The sequence below is a fragment of the Haemorhous mexicanus genome, chromosome 1, assembly GCF_027477595.1.
Source record: "Haemorhous mexicanus isolate bHaeMex1 chromosome 1, bHaeMex1.pri, whole genome shotgun sequence".
NCBI lineage: Eukaryota > Metazoa > Chordata > Aves > Passeriformes > Fringillidae > Haemorhous > Haemorhous mexicanus.
In genome coordinates, this window is record NC_082341.1 from 2,709,022 (window position 1) to 2,721,692 (window position 12,671).

Sequence of the window (12,671 nt, forward strand, 5' to 3'; positions counted from 1 at the left end):
CATTTTATTCACCCCAAACCAGCCTGGTAAAAACAGGAGAGCAGAGGAGCAGATGGCCACAGCTCCACATCCACAGGGATTCACAGAGAGAAATCTATTATTTTTACCAATTTCCATGTTTGCCACCATCAGCTGCTGCAGCACTTAAAATATACCCTCTAATAAATATCTATTACTATAATATGTGTGCAACACACACATTAGCAGAGAGCAAGAAGCCACTCATAGAGCTGAGACACTGGACACACATGCAAGGAAGCTGCAGGTGACAGAGGTTTCATTAGGCCAGCAATTAAAATGAAATAAGTTTTTGTTTTTAATTGAGTTTCTGCCCTGAAGCAGAGAATTAAATATGCCTCTGAGAGTCACTGGAGAAAGTGGCCTTCACTGTAATTTATTACAAGATTTTAACTCAATTTCAGGGCTGGTAATTGCATCGATTTTTTGTTTCCTTTCAGACTGTGGGGCCCTAATGGCTTTGGCAATTAAAGTAACCAGATTAGGGGTAATGGGCAGCACATTTAGAGAGATGCAGGCTTGTCTGAGCCACTTTATTTTGTGCTGCCCAAAATGCCACATGTCGGTAGCAGAGTGACCCTGCAGGAGCAGCAGCTCTGCCTTCCCCCAGCTCGGAGATGGGGGGGTACAAACAGCACACAGGAGCACTGGGCTTAGGGACAAAAGGATTTATCTTTGCTGTTTTTCTCTGACAAGCTGTTCTCAGATTTAGGAGAAGGTTTTAAGCATCTTTGGGATCCCAGTGGAGTCTTCTTTCTCTTCCAGAATATGGTTTAAGTCAGGAGCAATTTCTAGGCTGTCTTTGGGCATCAAAATCCTGGCAGAGAGTGGAGGTAAAACGAGGTCTGCTTGAAAGCTGAAATATGGGAAAACACAGTCAATGACATAACTCAGCAGCAAGAAAATCAGGCTGAGGGGAAGCCAGAGAAGCTGTGGCTGTGCCATTCCTGGAAGTGTTCCAAGTTGGATGGGGCTTGGAGCAACCTGATCTGGTGGAAGGTGTCCCTGCCCATGGTAGGGGGTGGAACATGGTGAACTTTAAGGTCCCTTCCAACCCAAACCATTCCATCATTCTGACATCAGGTGGGAGCTCTTCAGCAAAGGACTAAGAGCCCAAATTTCACAGAATCTCAGAAGTGTTTATCACTGGTTGGGGGTTTATGTACAAATCACAAACAGGATGGGATTGCTGGGGAACGCCTCTTGAGCTGTTTTATTTTCCAACATCAGTCTCATTACATGGTCATGACAATGGGAAGATGCCATCAGCTCACATCCCAGGAAGCAGACCAGCAACTTAATGTTATAACTTACTTTAAAGGTTTTTTTACTAATTACACAAAGCAAAAGCACATTGACAGTAGTTCTATCTAACTACTATAAGCACATGTACCTTTAGTTAAACAATGCTTGCTTATTTTGAATACAACACTTGCTTGTAAGCCTTGAGATACAATGCACAGAGCTCTATTATAAAGCTTAGAACTTAATATCTCTAGATATACTATTAGAGTTGATACTACATATCTCTAGATATACAATAATATCACCAGATATACTTTTTTGTAGCTGAGGGAGTTATTTTAGATAAGTGTTAATACACAGACCATTGTTCTATTCGTCTTTCTACATCTAATTTTTCTGCTGACCAATCTTATGGCTACTGTTTCACTCTAATCACAGTTTTGCTGTCTCTGAGGCCTGCCTTTTGCAGCTTTCCCAAAACCCTCTGATTTTAAGGATTCCCACAGTGTTTAAGTGGGAAGGGACACTAAAGACCATCTTATCTAATAGGGAAGATGTGAGCTGATGTCTTTACAAACAATTCCAGGGGGAGGGGATGGCAGTTAATGGCTTTGAGATGTCTCTACCAACTTCAGCCGCGGGTTTGTTACAGAGCCCGGGCAGTTTGACTCCTGAAGCAGCCAAATGGGGCCGCACAACCCTGAGTTTCTAAACTTTGGGGTAAATAACCTGTTCCAGGGGGGATGTGTGGCAGGCGGTTCGGGAAGGCTGCACCTTCCTGGTACCTCGGCCAGAGGGGGAAGGCAGAGGGCACCGAGCGGCGGAGTTGGGATAAAGGAGGCTGCGCCCTCTGGAACAGAGAGAGAGAGAAAACCCCGCGGGGATGTGCCCCAGGGGCCTCTCTCCCTTTACTGAATGAAGCTGCAGGATCCTCTGCCTCCTGTATGGACACTGCCTTTTCCCAGCGGGGTTTTCTGTACAATCCCACCCCTGCCATGGGCAGGGACACTCTCCACTATCCCAGGCTGCTCCAAGCCCCATCCAGCCTGGCCTGGGACACTGCCAGGGATCCAGGGGCAGCCACAGCTTCTCTGGGCACCTGTGCCAGGGCCTCATCAATTCCCAGGGAACAATTTCTTCCCAATATCTAATCTAAAGTTCTTCCTTTTTTCTTTAAAACTGCTCGCCTTGTCCTGTCACTCCGTGGTGGTGCCAACGGTCCCTCTCCATCTGACTCCACTTCACAGTGTGACAACACGGCAAGTTTTTGAAGCGAAAAGCAGACAAGCTGCAGAACCACCAGGGAGTTTTTCCGCCCTGCAAACGATGCCGGAGCCGCTGTTTTCCTGGTTTTGGGGCTAAACCACACCCGGAACCCCCGCCCGGCTCTCGGTACCGCCGAGGCGCAGGCCGGGACTGAGGCCGGGCTGGGCCCCGCAGCGCCCCCTGCCGGCCGCCCCTCGCCACCGCCTCCCCACCGCAATGCGGAGCGCCGTGCACTAACGTCACCGCCCGCCCCGCCCCCGCGCCCGTATAAGGAAGCGGTAGTCGCAGCCCCGCTCCGGATTGGCTGTCGGCGGGCGCGCGGGCGCGGGGGACGCTGGGAGTTGTGGTCCCGGCGGAGGGGCGGGGCGGAAGCCGCCAATAAGACGTAGGGGCGGGGCCGGGCGCGGCAGACGCCGGCCGGTATCGGATCAGCGTGGTGAGAGCCGGGTCTGGGTCTGGGTCTGGGGCGGGCGGGACCCGCGGCACCGCCGGGGCCACAGCCCACGTTCTGCAGTGCGGTGCGGGTGCTTGGGGCTGGAGCGAGGAAGGGCTGCTATGTGGGGAAAAGGTGACTGGGGCAGGAGAGGAGCAGAGGCCCCGTGTGGGGACGTGGGGCAGAAGGCCGGAGTGCGGTGAAGGTGCCTGGGGCCGCAGTGGGGAAGAGCCCCCATGTGGGCTGCGGGGGCCTGGGGCTGGAGTGGGGAAGGATCCCCACGTGGAGCTGGCAGGCGGAAGGCAGCTTGGGGGTACCCAGGGCCTCCCCCTTGCCGGGAGGGATGCTGGGACCTGTCACCTTCCCACCCATGGTCCTCCCTCGGTGTCCCTCCCCCGCGGGTGGCACCGGTCACACAGGTGCCCTGACCTCCCTGTTCGGTGTCGGCAAGGTCAGGGCAGCCAGGCTGTGTGTTTCACCCAGTTTCTTCTGCCCCGTGCCCGTCTTGGTTTGAGCTGAAGGTCACAGAAACTTGCCGTGGTGGATGAATTGTTTCACTTTTAATATAATTTTCTTGTGTAAATCTCACCTCTGGCTGTCTCCTCCTCTGTTGAGTGATGGAGAGCTCTTGTTACCTTCTTTGAATGAGTCAAGCTAAAATTATAGTTTACATTCAGCAAATAAGAGTGGTTATAGCACGGGCCAAATCCTAGAGAGATAGAGAGACCAAAACCTTTTGCCTTGCAGAGCAAATGATTTGAGAACCAGTCAGTCTGCTCACATGGGTGTGCTCGAAATGCTGCGTAACCAGGGAGCATGGCCACCTTTGAAATGTCTCTTCTGCCTAAGGTTACTGGCGCCTGCTTAATGAAATTCCTCTTGGTTTATTCTGAGAGCTTGGAGCCTTTCTAAGTGCCCCTGAGCTGTGTTTTGCTGTTTGTGGCAGAGCTGAACAATAGCAGTAGAGATTTTTCTAGCAGGGCCCTCTGTGGTGTCACTGGCAGAAATTGTCACTAACTGAGTGAGGCTTATGCTGAGCACTGAGGAGGGAAGAGGTCTTGGTGTAATCCATGCAATTCCCAACACAAAAAGCTGGGAAGTTCTGGAGGATGGTCTCACTTGGGTGATGATGGTTCTGTGAGTGGAGCCCTTCTCAAGCTGTTACTGCTTTTTATTTTCTTTGGGGGAAGGTGAGGAATCACCTGTGGATGACTTCTTCTGATGTGACTTCTCCTCCTGAGTCTGCACCCATTGAAGGCTTCAGGACTTGCTCAACTCCTTGGTAGTGGCTGTTCTCCATCCCTGTGTTCTCCACCAGGAATTTGGAATTCTGTTGATGTGGGATAGGTTGTGGTGACTGAGGAGCTGCTAGGCAGGGCTGACCTTGTGCAGTAGCTCGTGCTTCCCAACCCAAGTGCTGTGGCTGCTGCTCTTGGCAGGGAATGAGGGGGGAGAAATGAACTCTGCTGAGGTCAGAGCTGCCATAAAGGACCAGCCTGCGAAAGCCAAGCAGAGGGGTGAGGCATGGAATTCCTAAAAGGAAAGGCAGGCAGTGACCAAAGCTTTCTGTGGCTGCCTGTGAGCATGGGAGGGGGTCACTGCCATGTCTGGATAGCAGAAATTTGTTACTCTCCTACTTTTTTTTTGTTTTGTTTCATTCCTACCTCTCCTGGTAAGCACAGTCCTGCCTCCCAAGGCTTCACTTGAATTAAACCATCTGTCCACGGTGCCTGTTATTATATCTCATTACCTGGATATTTGTGATATGGGATTTTTTTTTTTTTTTGCCTAAAGATTCTCTTTATTTGGGGTTTCCAAAACCTGAAGAGAGGTTCTTTTCTTCACAGCCACAATGTCACCCAGCCAGGAATCTGTTTACCCTGACTATGAGACAGAGACCAGCCAGACCTCGAAGCTGATAAAAAAGTTTAAGGAGACGCCATTTGTGCCCATTGGTGAGTTCAAAAATGGAGAAATGTGTTTGCACAATTGATATGGGAAACACCATTACTGATCACCTTTCTTCTGTAAACAGGAAATTACTTAGAAATTACCTCCCCATAATAGTTGTCCTAAAAGAAAGAGGGAAATTAATGAGGTCTATTACCTTAAATTAAAAAATCAGAACCTACAAGTATAAGAAAAAACCCCAAACCAACAACCCTGAAAGGCTTTTTAGGTGAGGCTAGAAAACATGTGAAGATGATGTTGTCAAGTGATTAAGGAGTGTGTTGTGTAGCTGTTCTGGAGCACAGTTCCTGGGAATTATGTGACCACTACAAAGTTGCTTAAAAACTGTAAAAATACAAACTAGAAGGATTTTTAAATTACAGCTTGTCTGGTAAATGTTTCAGGCCTCTGCTGCCCTCACTTAGGTTAAAATACATTTTTTTAGTAACTTCTGTGTTACTCCAGCTTGAGGAAGTTGTTCAGTTCTCAGCCTCTCTGTTGAGACTCCCAAAAAGTATCTGAGGAGAGCAGGGAGACACGTTTTGATTTCCAGCCACCTTAAATAGAGAGCAGCAGGGTCACTCGGGGTGAACTGTTCTGAGCGTTTGCCAGCACATTTCCGTCACTGCTTCCGTGCTCGCTGCACTTTGTCTCCACCTTGCTGGGCTGTACCATGAACTCCAGGAGTTCCAGTTCCCCGAAGCAGATTGGCAGAACTCACCTTTGACCTGTGTCAGAGCTGGGCTGAAGGCCCTAAAACTATTAATTGGTATTTAATGAGAGTGAATTAAGTGTTTACACCTTTCTGGTGGCACTGGTAATGCTCTTGCTCAAGGAAGACAAACTGCCCGCGCTTTGCTCAGTAAAATATACACAGCTCTTAAAACTTGGCATGCACCTATGAACTGTGCAAATAATCCTAAAAATGGAATGAAATAGATGGAATTGGAAAAGGTTGTGCATTTCTCTGTGTATTCTGTGAAAGCATCAGTGTTGGAGCTGGCAAAGCTGGGGCTGGTTGCTCTTCTGAAGGACTATCAGTGAATTCTGACCCTGGGAAAGAGACCTGGCGGAGCCTCCCTCCTCACAGCTTAGGGACAATAACATGTGACTTGTCCTGTCCTGGTGGCACCCGGCCAAGTGTGACAACACCCAAAATAGCAACTGCAGCAGGCTGGTGGATACATCAGGGAGCATCCACACACTGGGAGTCCTGAGCATCAGCTGGGTGGGGATCTTGGGTGTGAGTGTCCGTGCAGAAAAGGAGGTGTGAGCAGCCCTGGTTCTGTCTGAAAAATATCCAGGGAATTCTCACACCTTGAGCTGTAATGCCAGAATCCTTTGGCATTTTAATGCTGATGGAAGTCTCTTGCTCTTCCCTGCACTCATGTGTGCATTGAATGAGGTGGCACTAGAGTGAAATCAGGGCTAGGATTTATCACTACACAATACCAGAGTGATTAGACCAAAACAGCCTTATTTTAGGATCAGACAGAATGTCCTCAAGTTGTGCCAGGGGAAGTTTAGACTGGATATTAGAAAAATTTCAAGGAAAGGGCTGCCCAGAGCAGTGGTAGAATCACCATCCACACAGGGATTGAAAAACTGTATAAATGTGACACTTGGGGACACGGTTGTGGGGGTCCCACTTGCCGGGGTACTGGTCGTTGGTTTCTCTGGGTCTGGACTGAAGGCACTGAGACAGCAGTTCATGGTCACACTCAGGTGTTTATTATTTCTTATCACTAAAACAGTCTCACTGCTGGGAGTTCAGCAGCTTTTCATCAGAAGGCACAAAATGGCCACAATCTCTTGTTCCAAGGGCTTTTAAGACTAAACTATCCAATGAAGAGCTGACACCTGGATTATTTTCCCTTTTAACCCCATAACTGATCCCACAGAGCCCTCAGTGCAGACTTGTCTGCCCAATTACAAAATGCCACCCAAACCCATGGAGAAGGAGGAAGAAGAAGCAGGAAGAAGAAACCCAGGATGACACCCTGTGCCCTCCATCTTGCTTCCATCCACAACATACTAAAAATCCCAAAAACCTAAATTTCTCACCAAATCCCAAAACCTAAATATACCTACACTACCTTCTATAATCTATTTCACACTTTTGTGGGTTCCAGTCTATCTTGAAGTCTGGGAAACTTTCTCCATGAGTGAGGGTCAAAGTCAGTGCTGCCCTGGGGGTCAGGGCACCCCAGAGCAGACAGAGAAAATATTCCTGGTGCTCTGGGTTTCCACACACAGTTTAGCAGTGGCCTTGGCAGATGAGGGGGAATGGTTGGACTCAGTGATCTTAAGGGTCTTTTCCAACCCAAACAGCTCAGTGGTTCACAGGCTGTTTTGTTTAGGTGGGTCCCTTCATTCCTGGTGCCCTGGATCTCCACTCAGAGGGATGCTCTCGTTGCCTTGCAGGGATGGCTGGCTTCACCGCCGTGGTTGCCTACGGGCTGTACAAGCTGAAGCACAGAGGTGACATGAAATTGTCCCTTCACTTGATCCACATGCGTGTGGCAGCCCAGGGCTTCGCCGTGGGAGCCCTGACGTGTGGTACGTATGGAATGGGAGCTGTCCTTGGGAATGCCAAACCATGGAGAGCCTCCTGGATCTCTCCAGTGGATAACAGAGCTGGCATGGCTGGGTGGAAGCATCCAGAAAGTTTATTGCAGGATGTTTGTGCTCCTTACTGGTGCTCAGTGAGCCTTGCTGGAGTAATCTGATTTTATGTATTTAAGTATGTAATTTCAGAGTAGCAGTTTTGATTATGTCTAGATGTGGAATGTGAGGTTCTGCATCTCTGCCTCTTACAGACAAAAAAAAGAAAACATTCACGTGACATTAAATATGTTGCTGTTTCTGCATTTAATGCATTGGAAGATCTACAGCATGTGTAGACCATGGTATTACATATTTATATATATATATTTATATTTTTATATATACATGTATTCTATATATATACATACATTGTATACAATATATAAACATATATTTTATACAGTATATATGTATATATTTTATATCTATATTTATATGTATGTATTTTTTCAGGACTGGACTTGTGTCTCTGAATGTACAGGGACACTGTGCCCCTGATCTGTACATCCCAGGTCTCCTCTGTGTGTAAATGTCCATCCCATGAAACACTGTTTGTCTGTACTGGATTCCCAACAGGAACATCAGAAAAGCTTGAATTTGGCCACAAAATCAACCAGAATTAGCTCAGGATCTGCATTTTTATAAATTGTATCTTTTTATACCCAGTTTCTCTGTATATGAAGAATTTTGTAGTGTTTATTAAATAAATGCAGCTGAGGAGGAAGGGAAATGTTGTCTTGCTGAGAACTGGTCAGATTTTGAAACCCATTATTTCTAATTTAACACAGTTCTTTAATTGTGCTTTTTTTTCTCTCCTGCAGGGGTGCTGTATTCCATGTTCCAGGAGTATGTGGTGAAGCCCAAAGAATAGTGGGAAGCTGTCTGAAATCCCTGTCCTGGTGGTGGCCTGTGTACTGCAGCTCCAAAGCTCCTATTGAGGGGTTCTTGAAGAAAACAAATAATACATGGCATTAGAGAATTGTTCTTTTTTGTGTATGGTACACTGTGCTGAACCTGGCAGCCTCAGAATGTGACCTGTGGCTATTGGGATCTGGGTCTCTCTGATTGATGCCACCACATCCCAGTTTTTAAGGGATATCATGGAGTGCAATCCCTCTATCTTCCCCTTCAACTCAGTCCTAAAACTTCCTAAATCAGAAGAAACTGATTTCTTCTGCTGTTGTTACCCAAACCCATGATGTCTGAACTGGCTTCTGTCAGGGAATGTCAGGAAAGCCTTGCTGTCATTTTCTATCCTCTGCCTCCAACTTTGTAATTTAGAAGCTTCCTGTAGCACTTAATGACTTCTAAAGTATTGAGAGCTATATAAACATCTATATTTTTTATTTAAAGCATAGAGATAAGTATGTCACAGCTATTTAAATGTTATATTTATTCATTGTTAACGAAGACACAGGCTCCATATTTTTGCTATATCAGACCCTTGGATTATGGTATTTTGTAACTTTATTTAGGGTGTTCTTCTGAGTAACATCTAAATGTAACATTTAAAATACAGATTGTGAAAACTAAACTTTACTTTGGTGGTTTAATGCTTTTAAAGTGTATGATCTAGCTGATTTCTGCAGTACTGTTCCCCACAGAAAATTTTAAAACATTTAAATCTGGAAAGCCCTCCCCATCACCTTTGAGGTATTAAAATCCTTGTCTGTGAGTTATTTTACGCTCAAACTCCTTGTACAACAGTAGTCACGAAAATAAAAGCCAATTTCTAAAAAAGCACATATTTTCCAGTCAGCTGACATTCCATGGTGACAGTATCAGATGTTACCCGTGCAAGGTACAAACTGCACCTGCCTCTCTGTGACCTGTATACAACAGGGGGAGATTAGACACGAATAAAAGCAAGCAGTGGAGGTAATAATTGTTCGCCTATGGATTTGTTGGAGGGGGGCTCCCATCCCCAAGAGAGGGATGGCGTGAGCAGAATAAAAATCCCCTGAGGAGGGAAAGTGAATTCCCAGCCTGGTGCTCTCCATGACTCCCACCTGCTATCAGCCTGCTGCCCTTGGCTGCTCCCCCACAGATGGGGAGGGGCTCCGGTGCTTTTTCCTGTTCCCACCGCCGCGAAGGGGGGAGGAAGGAGCCGAGGGGCCGGGATCGGTGCGAGAATGGCGATAGGGAGCGCGGTGTGAGGGGCAGCCATCATGGCGGCTGCGCTGAGGGGAAGGGCGCGCGCGGGCTCCCGTTGCCATGGGCACCGCATCGGGCCCGCAGCGGGAGCCGGGGCCGCATCTCCGGTCCCGCCGCTGCCCGGCAGGAAACGGGGACAGCCGGGGACACCGTCCCGGTGCCACCCTCCCGCTGCCCTCGGGAACGCGCCTCGGGTAGGCCGGGGGAGGTGAGGGAAGCGCGGGCAGGAGTTCCCGCCATGGGGGAACAGCGCGGCGCCGCCGGGACCTAGCAGGTCCTGGCAGGTCACAGGGGTGGTGACAATTACAGCTACATGTTTGCAATTAAAATATATAAAAGGAAACACCAGAAATTCTGCCTCGAAATGGGCGAGAAATTCTTTCTGCAGAGCAATGGAAAGGTCTGGCTAGGGAGGGCGTGAAGTCTCCTTGTCTGGGGATATCCCAAAGCCACCTGGGTGAGTTCCTGTGTCACCTGCTCCAGGTGACCCCGCCTTGGAGCCCTCCTGGCTGGAGCCTGGGATGGTGTAGAGGAGAAATTCGGGAATATTTCATCACTGGAAGTGTTGAACCTTGTGAAAAATGCGTATTTTATGATTGGCTTTTCGCAAATATTAAAATGAATATGATATGTGTTGTGTCAGAAAGTGATGCTGTATTAATTTTTTTAGTAGTGTGTTAAATATAGTTTTAGGTTATAACAAAATGTTAAAATTGAAACTATGCTATGTAAGATACTTTTTAAAGAAAGGACTCACAGTGAGATAGCAGCCACAGGACACCTGAATCTTTCAGAGTAAGAGAATTTATTGCTCCATTTTCAAAGAAACAAACTTCTTCCTGCCTCACTCAGCCATGAAGATGCTGTTAGGATTCAGAGGAAGAAGCTGACACTGCCCAGACAGAATCCTGTGTTTGAATGGAATTTATGCATCATGGATGAGATGTATGAATATGCAACAGGCTGTTGCTTTTAAGGGTTAATCCTTTGTTAACCTGTGTCCTTTTTCAGGCTTATGTTGCCCCAAAAAAGGTACCTGGACCATCCATAACTCTTTGTTTCTATTGTCTCATATTGTCCTAATCCAAACTGTCCAAATTACTATTACTCTAATTATATTACTATTTTTATAACCATCTTATTACTACTAAACTTTTAAAGTTTTAAAAACAAATGATTGGCATTTTTCACAAACCTTTCAGTGTGGAGCGCTTCATCCCTGGAAGTGCTCAAATCCCACGTGGATGTGGCACTTGGGGACAAGGTTTGGTGGCAGAGCTGGGTTAATGGTTGGGCTGGAGGATCTGAGAGGGCTTTTCCATCATAGCATTGTGGGGTTGGAGCTGCACCTGGAGTACCATGCACATGTCTGGCCTATAGATAAGTAAATAACTCCAGAAGTTATGAAATAATAAATTAATCAGCAGTGCAGTCTAAGTAAAGGAAATTCTGAGAAAAATCATGAAGCCTAAAATAGTTACTCTACTAAGAATTCTGGGATATTTTCAGAACAGAAACTACTGTTTGAAGATGTTCTTGCTTATCTTTAAGGTCAGTAGCTAAACCTATCAAGAGATCCAATCTAATTATAAATTGAATTATCAACCTGAAGGTTACTGAAACCAGAAAAGCTGTCTAAATTTAATATCCAGTTTGCTTAAGTAAATGGAATGGACTCCTTATCTCTGTAGGCTTTTTCCAAATCTCAGAATCAGCTTTAATCAATTGAAATAATTTTCCAACCTCACTGACTCAGTAATTCTTTGATCCCTCATGCCCAGAGCCCTGTGGGCTGTGCAGATTCTGCTCTTTGCACCTTGTCCAGGTGACTCTCTGCCCATAAAATACACAAAGGGACACTGCCTTTAGCTGCATTAATCAGGATAATTGGATTTCCCTCAGTGTGGGAAAGGCCCCGTGTTAATTACTCAGTGCAGGGTGTGCCTTTGGAGGTATTTATGTATTAGTTTTCCTAGACCAAAGGTGCAATAGGGTTTTTTTGCCCACAAAAAATGTCAAACAGAAGGAGAAAGGGGTTGCAGTTTATCAGAAAACTGTCTTTAGCCATCCTAAGAAAATGTGTGGGTAGCAATATTATTATTTAAAAAATATATATTCACTATATATATATATAATATATTATATATAGTATATTATTTATAGTATATATATTCACAATATATTGTTAAAATTAAATATACTTAATTATGAATGTATTAAATAAAATATACTTAATAATGAATATATTATTATTTAGTTATTTAATATTATCACTCAGTGATTAGAAATTTGCAGGAAAGGTGTAAGCCACGCTTTTGTCTTGCCCAAAGAGAGCACAAGGAAAAAAGTATTTTTCTTTCTCTCTCATGACCCCAAAAAGGGAGGGATTTGCACCTTTCCTGGACGTGGGCAGGGAGGCTGGATGGTCCCAAACACTCCAGTGTGACCTGGCTGCCACATTGGCTGGAATTTGGCCCCAACCTGCTCCTCTGTTAAAATGTTTATTTAAACAGGTCTGTTTAGGAACATTTGGAAACGTTGCTTTTTGAATTCTGGAGTGAAAAAGACCCAACAGCTTTTTTTAAAAGGGCTGTTTAAAAGCCATTTATGGAAAAAGGCACTTGAAGCAAGGCTGGAGAGGAGGAGGAGGAGGTGGGAGACTGGGCAAGGTCAGTGAGGAAAGCTGCAGAGCAGCTGCCAGAAGGGGATGTTTTCCAGAGCAGTGCTGATCTCTGCTCTCTGTCACTTCTTATTTTCCTCTCCTTATGCTTTTAGTAAACAATGGAGCCAGAGGTAAAAGTGAATGAAGATTTCAAAAGCCAGTTTAAGGCTTATCAGGAGCAACAGCAAAGGCGGCTGAAAAGTTTGATGGAGGCCAAGAAGGAGAAGCAGGACAGGCAGAAGAACACTGGCAGCACAAAGGAGACTCTAAGAGCCCTGAGTGATCTAAACCTGTTTAAAAAAGGACCTCCTGTAAAGGAAGATGCCAGCAAAAGGT

At 46.1% G+C, this 12,671-nt stretch overlaps 1 protein-coding gene across 3 annotated transcripts; it reads left to right on the forward strand.

Annotated features, from left to right (window-relative positions):
* The first annotated feature begins 2,856 nt into the window (after positions 1-2,856).
* Positions 2,857-9,053, forward strand: HIGD1A (HIG1 hypoxia inducible domain family member 1A). Of its 3 annotated transcripts, none has more exons than XM_059838373.1 (4): positions 2,857-2,965; positions 4,810-4,917; positions 7,337-7,471; positions 8,341-9,053. In XM_059838373.1, the coding sequence occupies exons 2-4, from the start codon at positions 4,815-4,817 to the stop codon at positions 8,388-8,390; spliced, it is 288 nt and encodes a 95-aa protein (XP_059694356.1). In that variant the 5' UTR covers positions 2,857-2,965; positions 4,810-4,814; the 3' UTR covers positions 8,391-9,053. The 3 variants fall into 3 exon arrangements, with proteins under 3 accessions (XP_059694356.1, XP_059694348.1, XP_059694365.1); XM_059838365.1 differs by lacking the exon at positions 2,857-2,965 and adding an exon at positions 3,070-3,097; XM_059838382.1 differs by lacking the exon at positions 2,857-2,965 and adding an exon at positions 4,167-4,244.
* The last annotated feature ends 3,618 nt before the right edge of the window (positions 9,054-12,671 follow it).